We start from the raw sequence: 26,031 nt of genomic DNA, 5'->3' as shown, positions 1-26,031 counted from the left end.
ATATGGATTCTGGACTTTTCTGACTAAAATAAATGTTTTACTACTTTTTACTCCTGTTAGCTCTGCAGAGCCAATACAGCTGGATACAGATAGAGTGAACTGGATTCTCTTCTGACTTGTGCATCATCAACAGAATTGTTGACCAAATTCCAACTGTAGAATCTTTATTATTAGTGATGATGTGTGAGCCAAAATGAACACAGCTTGACTTTCTGCTCCCAGGGTGAATGTGCAGCTCCAGCAGTTAAATTTAGCATCTCTTTATTTGTAAACTGAGCACATTTTATATGGAGTGACTGAAAGACAATAAACATGAAAGCCCATGATGCCATTTTTACAAAGTCCCTATTCAGAATATAGTTGTACTTTAATGCTAAGGTTCTAAATTCCCTTCCAAAGATATTTTGAAATAAAATATTAAAAGTGCAACACATTGGTGAGTGAAATATGTCCGAAGAGGGAGCTCAGACAAATTTCTTAATCACCTTGTAAGCCAATTAAAAACAAACAATGTAGATCTACTTACATGCTATGATTACAGTTGTGTAAGCCAGATAAAATGTAAATTCTGTAGCTGAAATTACAGTGCACGTGTCATCATTAATACAAAAGAATTTATATTAAAAAAAATGTGAGTTACTGTAGTGGGAAAATTCTCCCCTCACACCTACTCTTAAGTTATTTGCTCCTTCTTCATAAACATTGAATAATTTTATAGTCATGAATTTATTTATCTCCTCTTCTAGCTATCATTCTGCATTTTAAATGAACATTTGCTAAATCTATTTCAACATGTAATTCACCTCCATCTGAAGCAACAAGGCTTGGGTTCAGTTCCTAGGAATTTCACTCATTCCAAATGTATATTTGTTTGCTCATATTCAACCATTTTTCACTTATGTGGCATAAGCTGAGAATTATGCTTTTGAAATCAGTAGATGCACACTGGGGTGAAACTGGTATAAATCAGAAGGAATCAGGTCCTTGGATTTTCAATAATGTAACTTATTTTTTCTTTGCGATTTAGATATATGGATACATAGCTTGAAAATAGATATGTGTGCTTGAACATTGTTCCTGCACCTGGTTTACCATTGGTTTTTAATTGTTTATTAGGCACTACATTTGGTTTTACAGTTGTAAAAGAACATTCTACATTTCCTTCCTTTTCTCTAGACTGGATACTATGCCAGGAATAGTAATTAGTATAAAGGAGTTTAGATTAATTTTAGAAGCAAATGCTTTTCAACACGAAAATTCAATTTACAAGAAATAAAATAGTGAATTCAGTGAAGCAAAAGTGATGTTAGAATAAAAGATACACAGGGAACAGAATATCTGATTTTATGAAAATCTCATTGCGTGATTAATTTTATGCACTTGGTGCATAATGACTTTTCCATCTTTCTTCAAAGAAAAGAAATCTTCAATTTCAAAACCATGTGTTGCCAAATAAATCTGTCCTGAATTATATCATTCTGAACTAGCTGGAAAACACTATATTTTTTTGTTCATACTACCACAATTCTGATATACAAACAAATTGCTTAATTTTTTCAGGACTGCAATGCTGCATGTGCAGAACACTAAGTATCACCTTGTGGCAATGCTGCTTGCAGACCCAGAGTGCTGCCCCTGTGTTTGACACAGTTGCTCACCCTTCCCAGTATGCAAAATCTGGATCCAATTTTCAAATGAAAGATCCCTTTGCTGAACATTTATTTTACTGTGGAATGACTTTACCAATGTTTGGTGTATAGACTCTTTTCAACCTTGGAGGTTATTTATTTAGATTTTTATTCTCTTCAAAAAGTTGATGGAAAATATTTGTCTGCTAGAGGGGGATCACATGCTTCTGATTTAAAGGTTGAGTGACTTATACTGCCAAAAAAGCAACTGGTCAGCAAATGTGTGTGTCTTTATGGATGTTAAGGCAAGAATGAAGGTAAAATTTTCTAAAGTGACTTGTGAGCCTAACTTCCATTCTGAAAAGGCAGTTAGGCACTTGGGAATATAGCGTAAGTCTAATTGAAAGTCAGCGTGATTTAGACTCCTACGTGCCTACTTCACTTTTAAAAACGGGACTTGGGTGCTTTTGAAAACATTAGCTTGAGTTTCTTGCTCAGGCGTGGTACTCTAGTGAAGGGCTATGTAGAGGTTGTAACTAGATTTACCTCTCAGAAAGCAATACAAAGTCCCACATAGTTTCTCAACTTTCTGGTTCATTCCAATGCATCCTGTGACAGAGGAGTCCTGAATTTGATTCCCAGTCCTGGGGTGACAGAGGCTTGAAAGCTGTGGAGTCAAAATATCCACTCAGGCCCTAGCGGAAAAGAAGTGCCTTGTGTCACTGAACAGCAGTCTGTCCTGGTGCTGTATTGTCAATGGGATGCAAAGAATATCTTGCTTAGTGAGGCGGTGGTAACCACACTGGGGAGAGTGTTAATGTGCGGAATGGGGGTTAAAGTGGAAAAATCCTCAGACTTGAAGGGTTATACAACATGCACATCTCTGCAGACAAGGGAAAAATTAACAAACTCCTTGTTTGCCTATTAAATCATGTGTCATGCTTTTTTTAAAGGAACAATAGCCGTAGCATTGAATTAAACTATCCCCTAATACCTAAAATATAAGTTAATTGAAATCAGCACCAACAGTTGCCTTATTGTATAAGGGACAGAACTGCCCTCCATACAATAAAATTGTAACAGTGTGATAGCATAGCATTACAATAATATAAAGGCTGAGACTAGCTTACTGTTTAAATCCACATACTTATTCAGATTGTCTTGAAAATTGCTGTACTTTCTGGGGCCCAGGGTAGGGTTAGAGTCCAAATTTGAGGTCTGAGCACAGGGTTTCTGAGATAAAGCCCCCATCTAAAAATATCATGTGATATGAAAATTTTATAATGTGTTTTGCACACATAGGGCTCAAACTATGGCTCTGATGCTCCTCAAATTGATGCTCACCTGCTTTGGGTTAATCACAGCTACTGCATGGATATTTCAAAAATTATTCAGGATAAATGTTGGATTCTCATCCAAAATGTTGAGCCAAATTGAAAAGACAGAGAATGTCAATTGTGCATGTACAGCAGAACTAGGGTATTGATTAGAAAGTAAATACAAATTGATACTCTTTCTACAAAATTTTTAATCCATCGTATACCACATAGTTAATAGAGAAGAATGATATTCCTGCTACAGAATTCTATAGGCTGATTTACAAGGCTATAGAAAGCAGAGGAGGGCAAAAGTTTTTCATCAAAACATTTTGTTGATGAAAATGGCTTTGAATCACAATACATTTGTGTGGGAAATTTTCATTTTGGTTGAATTTTTCTGGTCTGAAAACTGAAATGTTCAATAAAATTTTTCAATTACAACCTTTTGTTTTTCTGTTTGGTTTTTGGTTAAACTACTGGGGTTTTGGTATTCCAAAACTAAAACTTTGTATTAAAAAGTTTGAGGGTGGGGTGGGGATTTTTTTTTTTGACAAAAAATGGGTTCAAAAATTGAAAATATATTTGTTTTGTTTTTCCCATAGAAAAATCCCAAAATATAAATTGATCATTTAGGAAAAATCTCACTTTTAAAAAAAAAATCCATAAAAATAATTTTCAAACAGCTCATTTTCTATATATTTTTTCACTTGGACTCTCTCTGATTCTACTCCAGTCTTTTCCTATCTCCCTCCAGTTTGATCTTCTCTTTTATCATCCTCCTAATATTTATTGCATTCCAAAAAAAAAATCACATAATGGTCACGCAGAAAAAATTTGCAACCATAATACACTGCCTGTCTGGAAATGTAAAAACTATTATAGAGCAGCATCCCCCTGTATCTCTAGAATCCGGTGGAAAGATGGTCTTGTGGTTAAAACACTGGCCTAGTACTCAAGAAATGTGGTTTATCTGCTGGTTTTGCTACCAATTTCCTATGTAACCTCGGGTAAGTCACTTCATATTTCTGTGCCTCAGTTCCCCATGGGTAAAATGATGATAATACTTCCTTTCTCTCACTCTTTGTCTGTCTAGTTTATTTGGGCGGTATCCAGAGCCCACTGAAATCAATGGAAGGAGTCTCAAATTCTTCAATGGGCTTTGGAATGTACACTCTTCATGGCACAATAGGGCCCCAACCTAAGTGGAGGCCTCTAGGCACTACCGTGAGAACAAGAAGATTGCTTACAATATTATAATATATATAATACACATGGGACATATGTACTAAATATATTGCAATATAAGGTATAGTATAATATGTATAGTGTTACAGTACATGCAATCTTACTGTGTGATAATTGTTTGCGTTGCTGAAGAACATCAGGTCTGGATAACATAGCCAATTACTGGAATTAATATGGTAAAATCTATCTTAACAGCTCACCTAAGAGACCAGCAAACATTAAATGCCTAGTCAAGTGGTCTTTAGTTAAAGGTCAAATAAATTGCTACTTTTAAAGTGATCACTTAAAACAGGACCTTGGTGCAAGTTTCACTGTATTAGATATAACTAAATGAGACTTTTTTAGAAAGAAATTATTTGTTTTTTTAAATGTGGCTATTTCCTTTGCTCACTGCAGTTGGAATTGTGTTTACTTTCTTCATGTATACTCCATGCAAATTGCCATATTGGGGTGTTCAAGCCAATCTCTGATCCACACAAAATCCTGAAAATTCAAACCAACTCCATCATTTTAATTTGCTAACTAGTGCAAAGAGGAAGAAGGGTTTGAAGTAGGACAATGGATTAAACAGGCCTGTCACTGGGGCTATTTTTCTTGAATGCCTTACCTCCTGTCTGCCATTCCTTGGCCTTGGTCAGTGAAAATAGCCAGCAGACTAATTTTGTAATTTATTTGGCAGCAATTGTGACTTTAAAAAAAAATACTGGGCCACATTCATCCCTAGCGTAACACCACTGAAGACAGTGGAGTTACACGGAGATGGATTTAGGCTACTGTTCTTATTTGGCATTGTACATTTATAGATCTATAGTTTAAAAAAAATCTATTGCGAGAGCAAGTGAGAAATCCCTTCAAAAATGAGAAATGACCCACACAGCTAATTGGAGTGAATTAAGGCTAAATGGAGCCTGAATATATAAGAATCCTGGTTCCCACCCCACACAGACGTCTCTTCTGAGCTACTCCCACATCTCTGAGATGGACTCTTGTCTTCCTCCCACTTCTGAGTCCTTGATCTTTCTCCCAGGCAGTCTGGCCGGCAGTCGGCCAGCAACAATCAGCTGTGGGCTGAGCTACTGCCTACTACTGACTGTCACTCTCAGTTCCACCTGGACTGTTTTGGGCTGGGCTGCACAGTCAGATAAGATACAGCTTTGATATGCCCCTGCAGCTAACGGCGTCCCACCTTACTGTGGAGATACTGTGATGTCCTTAGTATTTTACAGTTAGAACTCTCATGCCTCCAAGCCATTCTGTAGCTCACTTTAGTATAACTCATCACAAGAAAAGAACTTAGTAAATGTTGTTTCTGAGGCTCTCATGGTGAGTGTTGATGTATGGCTGAGATTTTGAACACAGGTGCCGGAAGTTAGGCTTTGTCTACACTAGTACTTTTGTCAGTAAAACTTTTGTTGGTCCGGGGGCTGACAAAAAACACCCCCTGACCGACATAAAAGTTTCACCAACAAAAACACTGTGGACAGTGGTACGTTGGCGGAAGATGCTCTCCTGCCAACATAGCTACCGCCACTTGTTGTGAATGGTGGTTTAATTATGGCAGCAGTGGGACAGCTCTCTCGCATCGCCATAGAGTGGCTACATGGGAGACCTTACAGCAGCGCAGCTGCAGTGTTAAACCTGTGCCACTGCAAGATCTGTAGGGTAGACATAGCCTTAGACTCATAAGTCCTTAGGTTTTAGCCCATGAAAGCTTATGCTCAAATAAATTTGTTAGTCTCTAAGGTGCCACAAGTACTCCTCATTTTTTTGAAGAAACACTGAAGTCACTGGAAGCTGCAGGGAGCTCATTTTGAAAATCAGGCCACTTATTTAGTTTCCCCAATATGGAAGTAGGAACCTAAATTTAGGCACCCATTTTGTTAAATCTTAGTCTATACGGTATGGCATGCCAGTGAAAAGGAAGGCTCGGGGGGAGGGGGGGGAGTTAAGCTATGGTCATCAATACATTTAATGAAAAAGCAGCAGAAAACACACACACACCATTTGTCAGTGTTTCAGCACATGCTAAAATTAGGGCTGCTAAGAGCCATTCACTAGACAGTCCAGCTCTGGGAGACAAGCTCCTTTAAATCTATGCCATAGAGAAGACTGTATATATGTTTCTGTCACTTTTTATCAAGAATCATGGATTATTCTGAGAACCTTCTAATAATCACCAGGTAAATCACCAAGTCACAGAGTGTTCGACGTGCTCTGGAGCAGAGCCCCGACACGACGGCTGGTTGGTCTGCTAAGCCAGCTGGCATGCTCTTTACTGTGTTGTGGGGGCGGGGAACCCAGAGCTTAATGTCTTCAAAGCAAGCCAGATGGGGGTGACAGACAACATGGATTTTGATCAAACAACCTAGAAGTCATGGGTTTTGTCATATTTGTCAGAGCCTGTGACAAAAATACAGCCAGGCTCATTAGAGGATTACTTTCAAATCAGTTTTCCCATTACACTTGCACCCAGTTTAAACTGCTTCATCAGGCTCCATTTGACTCATAGACTCATAGACTTTAAGGTCAGAAGGGACCAATATGGTCATCTAGTCTGACCTCCCGCATGATGCAGGCCACAAAAGCTGACCCACCCACAACAGAATCTTCCAGCCTGCGACCCCTGCCCTATTCTGCGGAGGAACTCATTGTCTTCATGACTGGTTTATTTTGGAAGCAGTTAGAAGCAGTGTGAGGAAGCAATGGCAGTCAACTTGGGAGAAGCACTGTTACAGTTTGGATTTCTCAGTGAAGTATTTTTGCAATCTAAGGGCTGAGAAACTGCCATGGGGCTGGAAAACTGCAGCTGGGAGGTAGAAGACGGGGGAGAAGATTATTTTTTGTTTTGTTTTAAATATTTTAAACATATGCATTCATCATGGCTCCAAACAAGGTGGGAGTTTACAGCTGGAAGGGTAGGGCAAAGGGGGGAAATATTTTTATTATTAAATATATTTATTAAATAACTTGTAACAGGAAACTGCAGCTGGGGGAGGGCCTGAAGGGAACGCAATATTTTTCAGATGACATGCAATCTCTTGCGTGCACACAGTAAGTAAGGGAACTTACCTGAGTCAACATCAAAATGGGCAAAGACCTCATTTAAAATACAAAGTAACTTTTATTAGGTTCCCTCAGTCCCTCATCTAGTAAACTTAACATGGGTCTAGAAGAAAGCCCTCTTGAGTTCTATTCCTGACTCGGATACTGAATTGCTATCTGGCCTCTGTTCTCTGTGTCTCTTTTCTTCCCTCTGAAAAATGGGGATAATGAACCAAATTCATCCCTGGTTTAAGTGGGTGCAACGCCCATGGAGTATCTGGGTAAAATTAAGCAGTGACTTAAACAACGGTGTAACCTTTATATTGGGAACAAACTGATTGCAAAAGAGAAATGGTAAAGAAACATAATTTGCACTAATATGGTAGTCAGTGAATGTGTGAATGAAATATGTACTATTTTACAAACATTTTCTCAAAAATGTTTCATGTTTTATAGCTATAACTGGTTGGGTCATCAAAAACAGGGGAAAGTGCTGACCACTTCTACTATTTACTTATGAGAAAACTATGCTTATTCTGCTGTAAGGCCTGATTTTTTCAGCCATTGTCCATGGAGAACTCTAAATGACTTCAAAGAGAGTTATGTACATATAAGGGCTGCAAGAGCCGCACCAAAAATGTGAAATCTTTTCTGGGGGCAAAAATGGCTTAATAGCTGCATCTCAGAGCAACAAATAATTTACTGTGCATGCTCGGTATGAAAGTTACAGGACCTGTTTATGATTTTTTTATTTTGTGAAAGTTTATTCATCCTCACCTGTAATCAGAAATTTTGGGAGGAAGAGCTTCACTACTGACAGCGAACAGCACAGGAAGTTGCAGGGAGAGATTTTTAAAAGACTTCAGCACCCATTGGCTAATGACTTGAAAACCTGAGTGCTTCTGAAAATCTTACCATGTCCTTTAACTGCCTAAACAGGAGCAGAACTCTTCTGAAGACCCGGTCCCAGCTGTGTGTGGTGTACACTTCTGCAAATTTGGCCCTAAACCTATTACTCTGTTTCTCTTTCTTTCCACTATTTTTTTTTTGAGCCATGCTCATTTTTCCCCATCCCCTGCAGTAATCTTCTCTTTGGAAAAGTTAACAATCTCATTTAGAAGCTAAGCAGCCTCTTTGGACAACAAGCCCATACTGAAGTCCATGAGAGGTTTGTTATTGATTTCAATGAAAGTGAGAGCAGGCCCCAAATGGACCTGATATCGAAATATTCATAACAGGATACCAACATCCTAGGCTTCAGTTCAGCAAAGTACTTGAGCACATGCCTAACTCCAAGCACATGAATATTCCCACTGAAGTAAGTGAGACTATGGTCATGCTTAAAGTTAGGCAGATGCTTAACTTTACCCTTGCTAAATTAGGGCTCTCATTATTAGTTTCAGCGTTTGCATTCTGGTCCCATTCACAGTAGTATTTTGTAGAGTTGTGGCAAACAGTTTGCCAGAGATAAAAATGTTTTGGTTCACTGTGGTTATAATCTGTCATTTGCAGGGTCGTCTTTCTTGCCAGACTTAATAATCCCTTTAGGTTTATGATTAAGAGTAAACCTTAAAAACACTGTTATGTAGGGCACTTGAGACAGACAGGAAGGAAGAGGGAAATATCTGGGTTATTTTGCTCTGCCAAATATTTGTGGTGAAACATATTGTGAAAGTAAACTGTAATCAGGGTGAACATATCCGAAATTCTTCAAGTATCAGAAATTTACCTTAATTTCCTGCCTTTTACGTTTATTTTTTGGAGGGAAATCAAGTAAAAGCAGTATGATATTTTACTGAACAAGGGCTGACTTTTTTCACTTTACAAACACAAAGACTCCAGTGAAGGCAATGGGAATACTTGTGTGAATAAGGTAAGTGGTATTGGGTCCCCCATGTTCGATATGATGACATATAGTAATCAAGAGTAGTAGGACATACTATCATGATGACAGCACAGAAGTGTGTTATGCAACGAGAGTCTGATGAGCAACTACAAATTCATGTTTTCTCTCTTCTGCTCTTGCTGTGTATTCTAAGCATTTCAGTATCCACCATGAGAATGGATCACCTTATTAGAAACAGAGTGGATCATCTTGACCAAAATTCACCTCTGTGCAGGCCCAAAACCCCACTTAAGTTCTCAAAATAGGCCTCGTGCCATCACTCCATATAGGTATGAACTTAAAATTAATAAGCTTCATTCTAATTATTTTGCTCACAACTCCACATTTCAATGCTTTCCCTGTAAACACCCCCCCACACACACACACACACCCTCAAGCACACACATACAATATACCAACTACTGAAAGGTGACCAGAAAAGGCATTGGAGATAGTACGCAGGGAAAGAGAGGAAATCAAAAACCAGAAATTTGGCCTCAGCCGCTGTTGTTCATACTATTCTCACAGACTCAACTAAATCTGATTTAGACAGCCCTTCCTCAGCCAACTACCGCTGCTACCACTATAGCCATGGTCATTGGGAGACACTTCTCTGAAGAAAAGTATGGTACCAGTGCTTCAGCAAGGCCAAAATTAAAACACTCATGTTTCAGATACTTGTATATGTACCAGTGCTTCTGCAGAACTCATTAGGTGTCAATTGTTTTAGATAGGATGGATCAGGAAGGGATCTCCTTGCAGCTCTGCTTGCAACATCCCTGCATCCGAATCCAATTTTTCACTGAAAATGTTAGATCATTTTAGGGAAAGCAGATTAAGGGTTAATTTTGAGGCCTGTTGAAAACTATCTGGTGCAAGTGTGCCAGATGAATGGTGTCTCATTCAGCAGTTCTCTTTCATGGCATCATTTGAATGTTGCCCTGGTGGCTCCCAAATTATATATATAACCCAAAGGGCCAAATTCTGACTTCCCTGCAGGGCAGCTAAGGAAGAAAGAAGTTGCTTGGAGTCCCTTGCCTGACCCAGGAGGCAGATACAATTTAGCTACTTGCTCTCCCTGCCTGAAATTCACCCCTGTGCAGAGGGGACCAAGTGCTTAAGCAGGATTAGAATGGTGCATAGTTTTTGTGTCAGCTCTCTACACGGGGTGAATTTCACTCATGGTCCACACAAAGGAACACACAGAACTGTTTCCAGCCCTGGGAAGCCAGAAGGGGTATCTGGGTAGTGTGAGATTGTGTCCATGGTCAACTTCCCCTGTGCATCAGATGTGAAGAAGTGCTGAGTGTGCGCCTCTACAGGTGTTCTTCTACATCGCTTCTACAGGTGAGCCTCAGCATGACTGGAAGCATTATGCCTGCTTCTGCCTTGTAACTACAGCTATCATGCAAGAGAGGGCACCTACTTCTCCTTGTTTTCCCCCCTCCCTGTAATGCAATTATGGCTTCTTAAACCTTAAAAAGAGGCCAAATGTCAGGGGTGAAATCCTGGCCCCATTGAAGTCAATGGCAAAATTCCCATTGACTTCAATGTGGCCAGGGTTTCACCCCCCATTTCTATATCTATAAAAACACACACACACACACACACTTTAGAAGGGTTAGGACAGCATTATCTTACACTGTCTCCCTGTTTATTTCAATGGGAATGGGAATGTTATGAGTAAATGCTTCAGTTCAGACAACAGCCTGAATGACTTAGTGGATACCCCAGTGTCCAATGGTATCTAAACTATTTTGACCTCTCTCTAGTACATGCCTGTTTAGAATAATAAAGGATTTTCTTAATGACAATCCCTGTTACACAGACAATCTGCAGCTCATTTGCTATTCCCTTTTCACTTTATTTTTAATGGGCCCTTAAAACATATTTCCCCTTAAAATTACAACATCCTTCTCAGCCCTTTTTGTTCATAGGACTTGTGTGCTCATAAACAGTTTGAGCATTCCCTTCACACCTGCAATGCACATGTCCGCCTCTGTTAAAGACTTTCCTATCTAGCCCTCACTGATAACTAATGAGAACAGTGTTTATACAAAGGCACTGGACCTTTTCACTGTAATATCGTAAGAGCATTATTTTTAAAGCAAACATGTTGCAAGTAGAGATGGGCCTGAGCTGCAAAGTTTGGATACAGATAAAAGGTTTCTCACTGTTAATGGGAATCTCTAGTTTTGAATTATGGTGTGTAAATTCCTATTTAGCTGTATTCAGTAAAGCAATTAATGTAAATTTCAAAATAAGATTTTCTACTTACAAGTTGCCTTTCCCATGAGTCTCTACAAGCACATTACAAATATTAATTAAGCCTTACAACATCTCTGCAAAGTTAAAAATGATTATATCCATTTTACAGAGGAGTAAACTGAGACAAAGGAAGATTTCCCAATGTACTAAAGTTTCATAGCAAAACAGAGCTGAGTGGGAAAAAGAACCCAGGAGCCTTATTTACAGATTCCTTCTTTAACTACCAGGAACTGTCTGCCCCTCAGCATTCCACAGTTTGTTTCTCCTATTTTTTTAACTGTAATACAGTGATAAAGAAAACTCTTATATTGTTCTATATATATTATGTTGTCTTTTAATTTAGGATTGTATATTTTATTTTAAAGTGTGAAACAGGTTTAGGTATATAACATTTAGGTTTCCTTCATATACAGCCTCTGCCAATAAAATTCTGACCTGCAACACCGGTGCAGCAATTTAAGGGTTTATTCCTGGCTTTGCTACTGACATATGGAGGATGGTATCTAGACCAACAATTTCAAACGTGGGTGCCTAATGTTAGACACTTAGGTGGATTTAGGCAACCAAATCAGTAGTTTTGAGAGTTTTATGTATCCACAGCTGAAACCATAATAATGCTTTCTCCTATGTGGCACCTTTTATGCATTTGAGCAACTCAAATGTTTACAGTTCATATGGTCCCTGGGTCTAGCAAGCACTCTTCTCCCCCACCCCTTTGTGCACTCCGTGCAAGGGCCAAGTTAATCACATGCCTTAGGGAAGCACAGGGCCTTGTGACTCATACATGTAAATTGCCCCAAAATTGGGAGGAGGGGGTAGCAGGGAGGAGAAGCAGGCTCTGCCGTGGCTCTATCCACACACCAAGTGACAGAACTGGCTGGGAGCACCTGGGAATCAGCCTCTACAAATCCAAGGTTCTCTGCAGTATTTTCTTGAGTTGCCCTGGGGCAATGTGACACAGCCATGAATAGGGAAGGATCTAAATGCCAGTATCTAGTCCTCATAAATTTACTCACAACAACCCTGGGAACAAACTAAGTACAGATGGGGAAACTGAGGGTCAACAAGATTAAGGCTCTCCCCAATCTGCATAATGGGAACAATGGGGGTTACCCCTCTCAGGCATTTGGGAGGCTTAATTAGCTTGTGTCGGCAAAGTGTTCTGGGAGGCTCAAAAGGAAGAAAATTTCCATGTAATTATTATAACAGAGCAACACAAAGACAAGCATAAAACTTTTGTAGGGGATCCTGGAAAAAGTATTCTGAAAATGCTTCCCATTTAATGCAGTTTGGTATCCCAAAAGACAAAAGGGTTGTTTTTCAGAGGCATCTTGCTCTTATAATTATCCCTGGCAGGGATGGTTCAGCAGTGGGGAGCTGAATGATAGACAGTCTTTTGTTTAGTTTCCTTACTCTGGGAATGTTTGTGCCACCCTTACTCATGCGGAGTTGTATCTTATCTCTCAGACAGCCCCCGCCCCTCCGAAATGGATGGAAATACTCAGGGAATAAGATGCTGCACCAGCATGAGTATGGTATTGGAATCTGGCCCTCGGAAAGGCACTCAGATGCCACAGTAATTGATGGCCATGATATAAGAACCTAAGTCAAACAGAACCAAATAAGATTAGTGTCAGGAATATTTCCTCAGGCACCTTCAATTCAAGCACTAGTATAAGGGCTTGGAAATATTTATTTTTGTGCAGAAAGCTTGATTTTCTGATTAGACAATTAATTCAGCATAGCACAAAACATTGCTCAATAAATAAGTTATAATACAAATATTTGTTTGGTCACCTATCATTTTAACAATGAGAACCAACTGAGACTAAAGTTCAGTTGCAATTTGTTGCAGCTGCTGTGGCAAGGACCCCCTTGGAAATGTAATTTCAAGAGGATTCTTCTTGTTAAAAAGCCATTTCCTTGTGAAGGGGGTTCTGGAAGATAGCAATAGGGAGAGGAAAAAAAAAACGCAAGCACAGAAATTTACAAGCATTCCTGAAGAGCGTTTTGAAAGCACTGTATTAATTTAAACAATTGCAGATACATTTTTACCAAGTTAAACAGTTTAACCCTTCCACTAAAACGTTATATTAAAAGTGGAGTTTTAAACATAAGTTGACAGAACTTTGGCCTCAGTGAACACATTGTCTTTAACAAGATGCACATGATGTTGTGTACACCATCAGGCTCTGCTCTGGAGTTTGTTGGGAGAGAGAATAGCAGCCCACCTTTTTTCCTGGCCCCTTCCAGAGACATCAGGATCTGCTGTTTCCACACAGATACAACTCCCATGTGTTGCCCAGTCCTGACTCCCTCACAGGAGCTAGCTGAGTTATTTCATGGTGAATAATATTCTTTGAGTCATTCATAAACTGATCCTGATTGCTACTAATTCGTTTGTTAATCGTAAGTATTCATTCAGTGGTCTGAATGAACAATTTCAGCTCCATTAGCTGATCACAAACGGTTTACTTCACTCTTTGCGCCCTGTGTTTGGTTACTTAAAGCACATGGTATCATTCCTGCGCCTGACTGGGTGATGAACTGAAGAGAAAGAATGACAAAACTCCAATATGAGAGAGACAAGGTGGGCAAGGTAATATCTTTTATTGGACCAACTTCTGTTGGTGAGAGAGACAAGCTTTCAAGTTTACACAGGCCTGAAGAAGAGCGCTGTGTAAGCTTGAAAGCTTGTCTCTCTCAGCAACAGAAGTTGGTCCAATAAAAAATATATATATATATTAGCTCTCACCATGTCTCTCTAATATCCTGGGACCCACACAGCTTCACCAACACTGCATACCACTCCAATATGGCTTTTCAGACAGTCTGTGCTAAAATGTAGAAACGTCTAGGATTCCAGAATTGCTACCTCTACTTAGTGGCATCCACATATTCACAAATATGTAATATGACCTCATGTACAGCAGTACAATGAAGTTGGTCTGTTTATTTCTGAATGACCTTGTTTAATATTAACTATCTCTACTAATACCACCTTCTTTCTCCCGCAAGAGGCCTGCCTCCCATGTATGTCACCCTATAACCATGCCCCAGATACATAATTGAGGTGAATGTATTCTCTGACCCCAGACAGAGACCTCTTCCACTGGTGAAGGACACAGCTCCCATGTGGGTTACCTCCTTTGCAATGCACAATTTACTCTTCCCTCCCTAAGTCACTTCAGTGTGCTCCTTTCCATCCATGAGACAAGCATCCTTCCTTGCAGATCCCCCTATCCAAGAGACAACTCTCTCCTAACCCCATGAGCTATCGTCTCCCCTCTGAGAGATGGATGGGGAACCGTCTCTTCATCTGATTTCTTCCAGTGAAGGAAATACATGTGAATGACCTTCCAGAATCTAGCCCCTTTGCCCCATTGGAAAGAAGGCAGAATCCTCCAGCTGATCATTTACACTTCCACTAGAAGGAGAACCAGTAGGAAAGTAAACTCACAGTCCTGTCCTCAGAGCCACTCCCCCTGAGGAAGCCAGGACTGACATCAGATTCTCTCCAGCTGATCCTACTCTCTCACAAAGAGTAGCAGTTTGTAGGGAGGTGGGTGAGGAGGGAACAGCAGATTCACCAAGCCTGATTCTACCGAAAAAGAAGAGAGGAAAGATGATGATCTTGGCTCAACATTTACTCCATGGAGCCTTTCCCCCACATGAAGAGATGCGGGAGGGAAACTAGCTTTTCTAAGAACATGCCTTTCACCACTCTGCCAAGAGAAAATGAGAGAGTCTCATTTCCCTATCTCCATAATGAAGAGCAGCTGGATAGAAACTGGCATGTTCTCCCCAATCTTCAACCCAGAAGAGGAGAAGCCAAGTAGCAGATGAGATTTGTGCAGTCCATTCTACCCCTACTGGAACAGAGGCTTGTAAGACAGCTTCATTTAGCCTGATCTGCAGCCTCTTCTGAAGGAGAAATTGAGGGAAAAGATCTCCTAAACTCATCTTTGCTTCTCTGTTGTACAAGAAACTGTTTTTTAATCACCAATCTGTAAATATTTTTGGACTGAGCTCAGATAACAAAACAGAACAAATAAAAGAACCTCAACATATTCTACATGAATACATATGAGATAAGAAAACTATGAGAGAAAGCAGCCAGAGCAGACCTGCTGCTCTAGAAAAGCATCTGAATCATTTAGGAGCCTAAGCCTCATTTTCAGAGGTGACTTAGAACTTAGGAGCTTAAGCCTCACTGACAATCATTTGAAAATGGGACTTTGGCTTCTAAGTCACTTAGGCACTTTTGAAAATGTTTCCATTGCAGCTATCCAAACTGTACCCATCTAGCTTTGACATATGGTTTCAGACTAGTTGTGTTATGCAGATTTTTCTCATTCTCTTTCTAAGATTCATTGTTTTACAACCCATGTAGTTTTAGGCTCTTTGGGAATTTCATTAAACTGAACAGAATGGGGGGGAACCTTCAAAGTCTAACATGATGTAATAAAAGAAGGGTGTCTGGAGACTACCCTGCTCAGAATTCCTCGTCTAAAAGAGCATCATCTAAGGAATCTTTTCCCATAAGGTTTGTGACTTCCAGGGCTGTGATCCTAATGATATACAGGAAACATCATGGATGAATATGAGGTTTTAGGGATGTAAGCTAGCTACTGCAGTGCAGAGTATATACACACACCATTGCTTGTATTCTTTATCATTCCATTAAAATATATCCCTACGTTTAAAAAAAAAAAAAAGTCAAAATTTCAGTTCGGCAGTCAAGTACTGCAGACCACTGGCTCATTCAATGGAAACTATAAAATTCATAGATCTGAAGCCTATTCTTTCATTCACTGGACTAATGGGTCTACTTTTAAAAGCACACGCAGCCTGGTTAACACTTACATTATGTGGAGAGAATGAGGCAGAGTTCCTGTGGAGTTGAGCAACACCTCATACCTTGAGCATTTACAGAACAGTCCACCTTTGTCATTGCTAAAATGTATTAAAAGTTGTAGTATTTGCACTACATATGTGCAAAGAGCAGTTTTCAAAGATTCATAACTGTCATATGAACACTCTATCATATCAAAGACTGTAAGCAAGTCCCATGGGACTGAAGCAAGTGCTTAAGTGATTTCTTGACAAAGGGCTTAAAAATGTTATCTTCCTTTCCTCCAGTCTTTACTCATAGAAAGTCCAAAGCAGTTAAATGAGGAAGCTTTTTATTTTCATTAATGATTTTAGATATGCTCGTTTCAGAATCAATGACTTCTGTGTCTATATGCCTAAAGGAACTAATAAATCATAGATGGGCATGGGGCCTGCCACAAAAACAACGATTATTGTGAGAACCATAATTATGATGGGGAAAAAAGAGAAAGCACTGTTGATTTGTACTTCGGCCATTTGGTATAATTGTATATGTCCATTTATGTCTCCTTCCCCAAGGCAGAATGTAAGGGCACATTATGTATTTGTAACATGAATTTTTATAGCTAGTTCTAGAGCTGTGTGAAATTTTCACTATGAAGTTGAAAAACTGAAATTCCACTGTTTTCAAGTTTCATTTTGAAATTGAAAACTGCCCTGTTTTCATGAAATTTAAAGAGAAAATGGTTCTTCATTTGCAGCAAAGATAACATTTAGGGCTGTCAAGTGATTAAAAAAGTTAATTGTGATTAATTGCTCTGTTAATAATAGAATACCATTTATTTAAATATTTTTGGATGTTTTCTACATTTTCAAATATAGTAATTTCAATTACAACACAGAATACAAAATGTATAGTGCTCACTTTATATTTATTTTTGATTACAAATATTTGCATTGTAAAAAAAAGTGAACATTGAACTTACAAATGTAGAATTATATACAAAACACAACTGCATTCAAAAATAAAACTATGTAAAACTTTAGAACCGATAAGTCCACTCACTCCTACTTCAGCCAATCGCTCAGACAAACAAGTTTGGTTACAATTTGCAGGAGATAATGATGCCCACGTCTTGTTTACAATGTCACCTGAAAGTGAGAACAGGTGTTCACATGGCACTGTTGTAGCTGGCATCGCAAGATATTTACCTGCTAGATGCACTAATGATTCATATGTCCCTTCATGCTTCAGCCACCATTCCAGAAGACATGCGTCCATGCCGATGACGGGTTCTGCTCAATAATGATCCAAAGCAGAGTGGACCGACGCATGTTCATTTTTGTCAGACGCCACCAGCAGAAGGTTGATTTTCTTTTTTGGTGGTTTGGGTTCTGTAGTTTCCACATCAGAGTGTTTCTCTTTTAAGACATCTGAAAGCATTCGCCACACCTTGTCCCGCTCAGATTTTGGAAGGCACTTCAAATTCTTAAACCTTGGGTCAAGTGCTGTATCTATCCTTAGAAATTTCACATTGCTACCTTCTTTGCATTTTGTCAAATCTGCTGCGAAAGTGTTCTTAAAATGAAGATGTGCTGGGTCATTATCCGAGACTGCTATAACATGAAGTATATGGCAGAATGCGGGTAAAACAGAACAGGAGACTACAATTCTCCCCCAAGGAGTTCAGTCACAAATGTAATTAACAATTTATTTATGGAACCATGTCCTCTGGAATAGTGGCTGAAGCATGAAGGGACATATGAATGTTTAGCATATCTGGCACATAAATACCTTGCAACGCCAGCTACAAAAATGCCATGCGAACACCTGTTCTCACTTTCAGATGACATTGTAAATAAGCAGTCAGCAGTATCTCCTGTAAATGTAAACAAACTTGTTTGTTTTAGCAATTGGCTGAACAAGAAGTAGGACTGAGTGGACTTGTGGGCTCTAAAGTTTTACATTGTTTTGTTTTTGAGTGCAGTTATGTAACAAAAAAAAAATCTACATTTGTAAGTTATACTTTCACGATAAAGAGATTGCACTACAGTACTTGTATGAGGTGAATTGAAAAATGCTATTTATTTTATCATTTTTACAGTGCAAATATTTGTAATAAAAATATTATAAAGTGAGCACTGTACACTTTGTATTCTGTGTTGTAATAGAAATCAATATATTTGAAAATTTAGAAAAACATCCAAAAATATTTAATAAACTTCAATTGGAATTCAATTGTTTAACAGTGCGATTAATCGCGATTAATTTTTTTTAATCGCAGTTAATTTTTTTGAGTTAATCGCATAAGTAAACTGTGATTAATCGACAGCCCTAATAAAATTTCATTCAAAGCAGGTGTCATTGAGGAAAATTAAGCCCCTTTTTGATCAAGGATGGATCTGCAATGAAGACATGAACATTCGTGTTTTCACTGTAAAAATTAAAGGAGAATTTTGCAGACAAAACATCACCTGGAACAAAATTATGAAAGTTTTCCTTCTAAGGACTTTGTCAGTTGTGTGGGGCTCTCCATGTCATTGGAGTCACAGCTCAGGGAAGCTAGTTTCAATCTAAGGGTGCCAAAGGCACAATCTAGCCCTTAAAATTTTTTTCAAAGGACCCCCTGAGGCTCTTCTAAGATTAACAGCCTAAATGTACACAGGACTTTACTTTCTTTGATAGTTCCTTTAATGCTTAAGGATCCTTAGACAATTTACAATCTTTACACATCTGACACTTCTGCCATGGGCATGATGCACACTATTAAGCATGGAAAGCATCAACCAAATGGCACACGTACTGTGGGGATGAGGAAAGTTTGGTGAAGGTCACTAGGGCAAAGCCTACTTCTTTTAAAAAGTGCCCTGGGATCTGGCCACAGATCTTTAGTGTCCACACAGAGGAGGCCAGGCCTCTGCTTTTAAAATAAAAATCTTTTGAATAAAACCTTAATTCTTGATGTGGCAAAGCTTAAAATAGTAAAGGGACACATGAAAAAACAAACCCAGGAACTGGTTTCAAGGGGTCCCTGTTGGGCAGAATTAAATACCTACTGTACTATATGTCCTGGGAAACGTAGTTGTAAGGCAGTCAGTAATAAGACCCAGAATGCTTAATCAACTAACAGAATATGATAGAGATGTAGCATGCTGCCAACAGATACAAATGCTCAGTTTTATCTAAAATTAAAACTGTATATCATTTGCACATACAAAGCTTCAGCTTAACTGAGCTCGGGTAGGTGCTAAAAAAAAATCATTTTCAGAGGGAAAAAATGTTATCAAACTCTTTCTCACCGTTTGTCCGTGTAGTCTATTGAGACGGTGAGATCTTCAGGAGAGGGATAGTCTTTTGATATGTGTTTATGCAGCTTCTAGCACAGTGACACTCCAATCTCAGCTGAAGGCCTCTAGATGCTACTGTTATACGAACAGTCATAAATTATAATAAATAAATATAATACTATTTTACGGGAGTTCTTCCTCCAAATTAAGATGTTAACTAAAAATTAAAGGGGGCTCAAAGTGAGACATAGAAAGGAAATAATTCCTGCCCAGTTCTCCAATAGAGAAAGAGTTTCCTCAGCCACTTAACAAGATTGCTAACAGTCAGCCAGTAAGTGTCCAGATTCCAGACAACTAAAGATGAGGGCAAAGAATAATTTCTTTGGTGGCCTTTATGGATGCTAGCAATTCTGGTTACTTACATAAAATTATTGTGGCTGGATATAGTGCTGGGTACTGCAGTTAAATTATTCTTGATCCTGTGGTTAAATAATTGGTGCTGTCTTGGTTGTTAGCAATTCAAGATACTGTGGTTACATTTTTGGTGTCTTTGGTACCTTTTATTGCTGTGTTCTCAGGATACTGTGGTCAATTACCGAGTCTCATGCTGTTTTACTTTCCTGCTACTAAGAAATCTCATCTTAGCATTTTCTAGGATGTCACAGTTCATGCTGGTAATTATGTCCAGTTGGGAAACACTAGTATGTAAATGAGCTGGTGAATATTAGAGCTGTGCAAAGCTCTGCCATTTTGATTCAGCTCAGATAAAGCTTATAGTCAACACACACACACACACACACACAAACCAAAACAACCCCCATCTGAACTCACAAAGGTTTGCTGGTTTCAACGTCTTATGTTCTCCACTTTCCTCACTCTCTGTTTCTCTCTTAACTAGCCTTTTTTACCCACTCAATTTCTCACTTGCTCTTTCCTCTAACCTCTTAACCCCTCGTTCTTTTCTCATGCCCAACTCAAAGCTATTGCCCACTCCCTCAACAACTCCCACCATCACCACGAAAGGGTAGGCCCATTGAGGAGCGGAGATCCGGTTCAGCTACTCAGCATCTGCTCTTTTGGCCAGGTGCAGTGGGAGAAGGGACTGGACTTGGCAGAGGTAGGAAGGAAGAAGGGACCTGTAGCTGGGGTTAGGGAAAAGTGTGTGGGGGGGCTACTAGGACCCATGCATTAGTAAAGGAAAGTAGTTGCAGCTAGTAGGTGGATAGAGCACAGCAGAGAGGATGGAGTCAGAAGACGGGAGGGACCTACACCTACAGTAGTGGATGGAACTCGGAAAGGCTGAAGCACAGAGAGTGGAGAGTCTCTAGGAAAGAAAGGGGTAAATGCAAATTGTGGTGAAGTGGGGTACGGAGACAGCATACAAATATAGTCTCACTGAAGTCAAGGGAATCTTCATTACTTTCAACCAGGAGTAAGAATTTTGCCCATAAAAGTGATCATTTCAGAACAGTGGGGGACAGCATGGGAAAGCTTGCCCTGCAATTGTGTAAACTATACATGATACGTGGCTAGAAAAATTCAATTCGCAGTGCTGCTAATCTGGCATTTTTCATTAACCTTAAATTTTTTTAAAAGATTATAACTCTACAATCATTCTCTCAAGAAGCCAGAATTGTAGCTGTTCCTAGAATTCACACATCTAATCCAAAATTAAAAGAAAAGTGAGAGGAGGTGATGACATGTCACCAGGCCCTCTTAGAATAGCACATTCTTACACTATTCCTGCTCACTTGATTCAGGAAAAGAAGCCATTGATTTCACTGAGCCTCACGGAGCAGCAACTAACCTAGGGCCTGATTCTGCCGCCTTTCCTTGTGGGATTACTCATGTGAGTCAGTAACACAGAATCAGGCCCTTACTGAGTAAATGGAGGCGCATATGGCCCCATATGTCTATATATTTTCCCTAGTGTGACTGCTTGTACATTTTACACTTTTGTGAAAGTGGATAAAGAACCATAAAATGAGAAGAGGAATGACAGGGATGAAGGGACAGCCAAAATCCAAATAATTCTATGATCTCTCACTCTCTAATTTAAAAACTGCTAAATTATGTTATGGCTATTTTTAAAGAAATAATGCTCATTGTATAGGCATAATTGTGTTCAAGAATTATTCAAAAATCATATTCCTCCTGATTGCCCCGTATGCGTATGTCTACACTGGAATAAAAGACCTGAGGCATGCCCATGGCTGGCCCGGGTCAGCTGACTTCGGCTCTGAGGGCTTCGCCTTGCAGGATAAAAATTGCTGTGGGGTCTCAGGCTGGAGACCAGGCTCTGGGATTCTCCTCACTCATGGGGTCCAGAGCTAGAGATCCAAGCCAAGCCTGAACATCTACACCGCAATTTTACAGCCCCACTGGCCAAACCCTACGAGCCCGAGTCAGCGGACCCAGGCCAGCCACAGGTATTTAATTGCTGCGTAGATATAATCTCAGACCAGATTCTGCTTGCCTTACTCATACGAATATTCCCATTGACTTCAATAGGAGCTTTGCCTGAGAAAGAAGTGCAAGATCATCCCTTTCTAAGTGAAAGCATTATTAAGTGTCAATTGCTAGAGGAAACATATCAATATTCCATAGAAATCATGGACTATTAACACATTCATTTCTTTAATTGATTAAATTAGCGTCAATCCTAATCTTGATGCCGCAGATCATCATAGGATGTAAATAAATGTAAGAAATGCACCAAAGGCATAATGGTCTAACCAGAAAAACCACACACACACACCCCCAACAACTAATTGTTGGCTATCGTTCTCTTGTTCAGAGTGAACCAAATTCTTTGCTGGAAGAGTTCTGTTGACTTCAGTTGAGCTCTGCCAGTTTACACAAGCAAATAATTGAGCCCATACTCCGTAGCTGTCATAATACCAAAAACTAAATTTTATTAGTTTTTCTTTGCACTTTATGCCCTAATTATTAGAAAAGCCATTTTCTATTTCTACATAAAATAGAAGTCTCAACATTTTAATACCAAGGAAATAATAGGTACTGCTATTTTTATTACACTATCAATCCCGCTATGGAAAAAAACATTAGCGAGAAAAATGTAGGAAGCGCTGCTCTTTTAACAAACATATCAAGTTCCTACTACAGTGTCCAATTGTCTAAACAAATCACGGAAGAGTACTAATTTAATAAAGCTCTATTTTAAGAAAATTATTAAAATGTCATGTTTTAATTGTTTTGTGATATACTATACCACTGTTTAGAAATTCAGCAGCTTACCAACTCAAACCATAAATGTCAACAACAAAAATGAACTATCACCACAAGATTTGTTGTTGTTTTTTTTACTGAAGTGTTGTGTTAATTATCTTCAAGAACGAGAGAAAGAAATAATGTCTAAGAATTACTGGTTGTAAATCTCAGCAATTTTCATGGCTATCCAACCCCACACCTAACGATGTAGCCACAAATGAGGATGAAGCTTCATTAATGAGAAAATATAATGAATACATTACCCTCTCAACAGGAGCCGGTCCTGTATTCCTTGCTCAGGATAAACAGCCATTGATTCTAATGGGAGTTTTTCCTGAGTAAAGAGTGCAGGATTGGGGCTCCTTGAGCTAAATCTTGTTTGCCTTTCTCAGCCACGGAATCCATTGAAATATTGACACTAGTCACATGAGTAAATTGAGCAGGATTTTGGCTGAAGGGATATATTTGTAGTGCAAATTATATGAAAACAGGATCTGTAAACTAAGTGGTATCTTCTTTCCCACTAAGGACATTTATAATGATATAAAGGTGTCTCAGTGTGCTTTGCAGTAAAGCATCACTAATTCGTGCTAGTGACTGAGAGCCATTATACATGAACAAATAGTTCAAATTAGCAAATAAGGGCCCAGTCCTGCAAATCTTACTCCTGAGCAGTTCCACTGACTTCACTGGGACTAGGTGAATAGTATCAACATGTCTTTAGCGCTAAAGACATCTTATCCTGAATAAGGGTGGCCATATTAATACCAAATAGCCAGATTCTGTCTTCCATACTCTTGTTGTATAGTACATTACTGTGGGAGCAGCAGCACAGAAACTAAGGGACTGCTCAGAGAGCAAGATATTATGGGGTGTGAGAATGGGTAGCAAAATCTGCCTCTTGGTGATTAAACACAGTGAAGAAAGCAAGGAGAATGAATAATAAAAATGTACAGTGCTCCTTTATTTTGTCAACGGTGAGTTATAATAAGTCATACTCCATTGTTTCCTAGTAAATGTAAAAGTAGTAAAAGAATGCAATAATCTTAGTAATATGAGACTTCGCTACAGCACCTGCTATTAAACTTTTGCTCAGAGGTAAGGAATTCTGTGTGAATTATAAAACAATTGTGGTGTCTGAGAAGGGAAGCTACAGAGATTCAAAAATCATGTAATTAGCTTAAAATAAAACCCTAATCACATATTGCTAGTTTTGCATGCACTCATAACAAAATAGCTACATCCAATTATTAGGGAGCTGCTGTGAAATAATTCAGTGAATTCAATGAATCACTTGAATTTGCAGCTTCTTCCTTGCTTTAAACAAAGATGTGAACAGGACAGGGACCCTTCAGGCACTCAGTATGTTTCCTCTCCAGTGCTGAATGTTGGCAGCTCCCTTGCCGCAACACTGTCTGTTGCTTATGAAAAGCAGCTGTATCTGGAGGTGCTACTAGTGTCTGACTGTATGAAAACCAATATTTTCCAAAGCAAAATAATGCATGCTCTATCTATGTCATTTTTACAATCACTACAATGTGCCATTCAAGTGGAGACCTAAAAGACAATAGACGGCTGATGACTTAAAACGCTACTTTATCATTTGCCATCCAGGAAACACAAATGCAGAAATGTTTCAGTCAGATTTGAGTGTATCCAAAGCAGGAGGAGGAAGGAGTTGTTGTTCACAGCCAAATCGGGTTCCCATCCTACTTTTGTAACTGTAACTCCTTTTTATTTCAGCTCAACTTTGCCCTCCCCATCCTGAGGGCTGTCATTCTGTCCCCAGCCATGACCAAAGAAAACATCTGCAAACATTGTGGGGTGTCCCAGAGTGAAATATGCAAATCTTTTCCTACCTCACCCTAAGCACATAACTATGCGCAAGAATTTTGCTAAAAATATTGGATTAGAAAGCCTTCTGACCCTCATTAGTACACTTTCACGCAAGATGATTTCTCCTGCTCAATCTCCTACTTGTGATTTTTATGAAGGGTTTCATTTTATCACTAGCAACATCGTTTTCACTTTGAGCTCTAATTTGACATCATCTGTTCAAACTTGACTCACTAAAATAAATAGCAAGCAACTACATCCTTTATTCATTATTATTATTAATTATTATTATTATTATTAATGGTTTTATTTCCAGCTGTCTTTATGAGCAATTCCAGCAGAGAAATGCTCAAGGCAATCATTTAAGATTACTGACTACCTGAGTCAATTTTTGATACTTAAGAAAAATAAAAGGTTTAAAACCTTGTAAATCCCCCCCTTACATCTACTCCTCTAAAAACAATGTTGTCTTTGACAGTCTTGGAGAAGTGAATTCATTTCATTTTGGAAGGAAAGCTCTATCAAGAAGAGAGGGACTACAAATCTGACTTTTTTTTAAATATAATAAAGTTGAATGTTAGACCTATGTGAAGTAGAGAGGGAGAGAGATCACACATAAAAATAATCATTTATACATTAGTGAGAGAAAGAGAGAGATGTGTCCTACCTCTCCTTGCCGATGATGGTGCTTTGGAGTTTTTCCCATCTGCCCTAGGATTTTGCCCTTCTTACTGCTCCCAAGTGCCAGTCCCTGGTGGATGCCTGCAGATCTGTTGGTTGCCTGCGTTGGAGCCTCCCCCATCAGGGTGGACTTGATGGAGTTCACCTTGGAGCTGGAGCTGTCTAGCTGGGAGCTCTCCACCATCAGGATCACGGCTAGTAAGAGGAGACAGCAGGAGCACTTATTCCATATCAGCAGCATCATCTCCCCTCCCCACCAAAAAAGGATTTAAAAAACAGCAGAGGGATAAAAGAAAAAAAATTCTCCCAAAGTTTGAAATCTATTGAGTTGTTTTGTTAACAATGCCACACGCTCAGGAAACCGCTGTCCTGGGAGAGACAGGAAAAAGAATCCCCTAAAAAAAAAGTACAGTCTATAGGAAATGAGCAACACTCAGATCAAGTGAAGTGACGGCTTTTTCCTCCAGATTCTTGAGAAGTTCAGGAAATTTTTTAGTGACTGGAAGCAATAAACTATGAGGCAATTGCACCCAGGAAAGCTTCCCACCAGTGGAGTCACCCCGCAGGTTTGCTCAAACTTCAGACGAAGAGTCAGTTACTTATTTCCCCCCACTCCTCCTCTCTTGCTACACAAGTCAGCAGGGAGAAAACTCAAACCAGATCCAATCCAAGCAGCACCGTCAAGGGCTGGGATTAGTTTTGTTTCTCTCTCTCCCTCCTTTTTATTCCCCTCCCGTCTTCTTTTTCTTTCTTTTGCCTCAGCCTCTGCAGCCAG

General features: G+C 39.3%; 1 protein-coding gene across 1 annotated transcript in view; it reads right to left on the bottom strand.

The window, feature by feature from the left end:
* Window positions 1–25,500, bottom strand: part of DKK2 (dickkopf WNT signaling pathway inhibitor 2) — a 55,545-nt gene extending 30,045 nt beyond the window's left edge. The window contains exon 1 of the mRNA XM_065405643.1: window positions 25,243–25,500. Within this exon, the coding sequence (XP_065261715.1) occupies window positions 25,243–25,500 (258 nt within the window). The remainder of the gene's footprint in view (window positions 1–25,242) is intronic.
* Between the last annotated feature and the right edge of the window lie 531 nt (window positions 25,501–26,031).

The sequence above is a fragment of the Emys orbicularis genome, chromosome 5, assembly GCF_028017835.1.
Source record: "Emys orbicularis isolate rEmyOrb1 chromosome 5, rEmyOrb1.hap1, whole genome shotgun sequence".
NCBI classification, from domain to species: domain Eukaryota; kingdom Metazoa; phylum Chordata; order Testudines; family Emydidae; genus Emys; species Emys orbicularis.
This window is presented reverse-complemented; position numbering and strand designations above follow the sequence as displayed.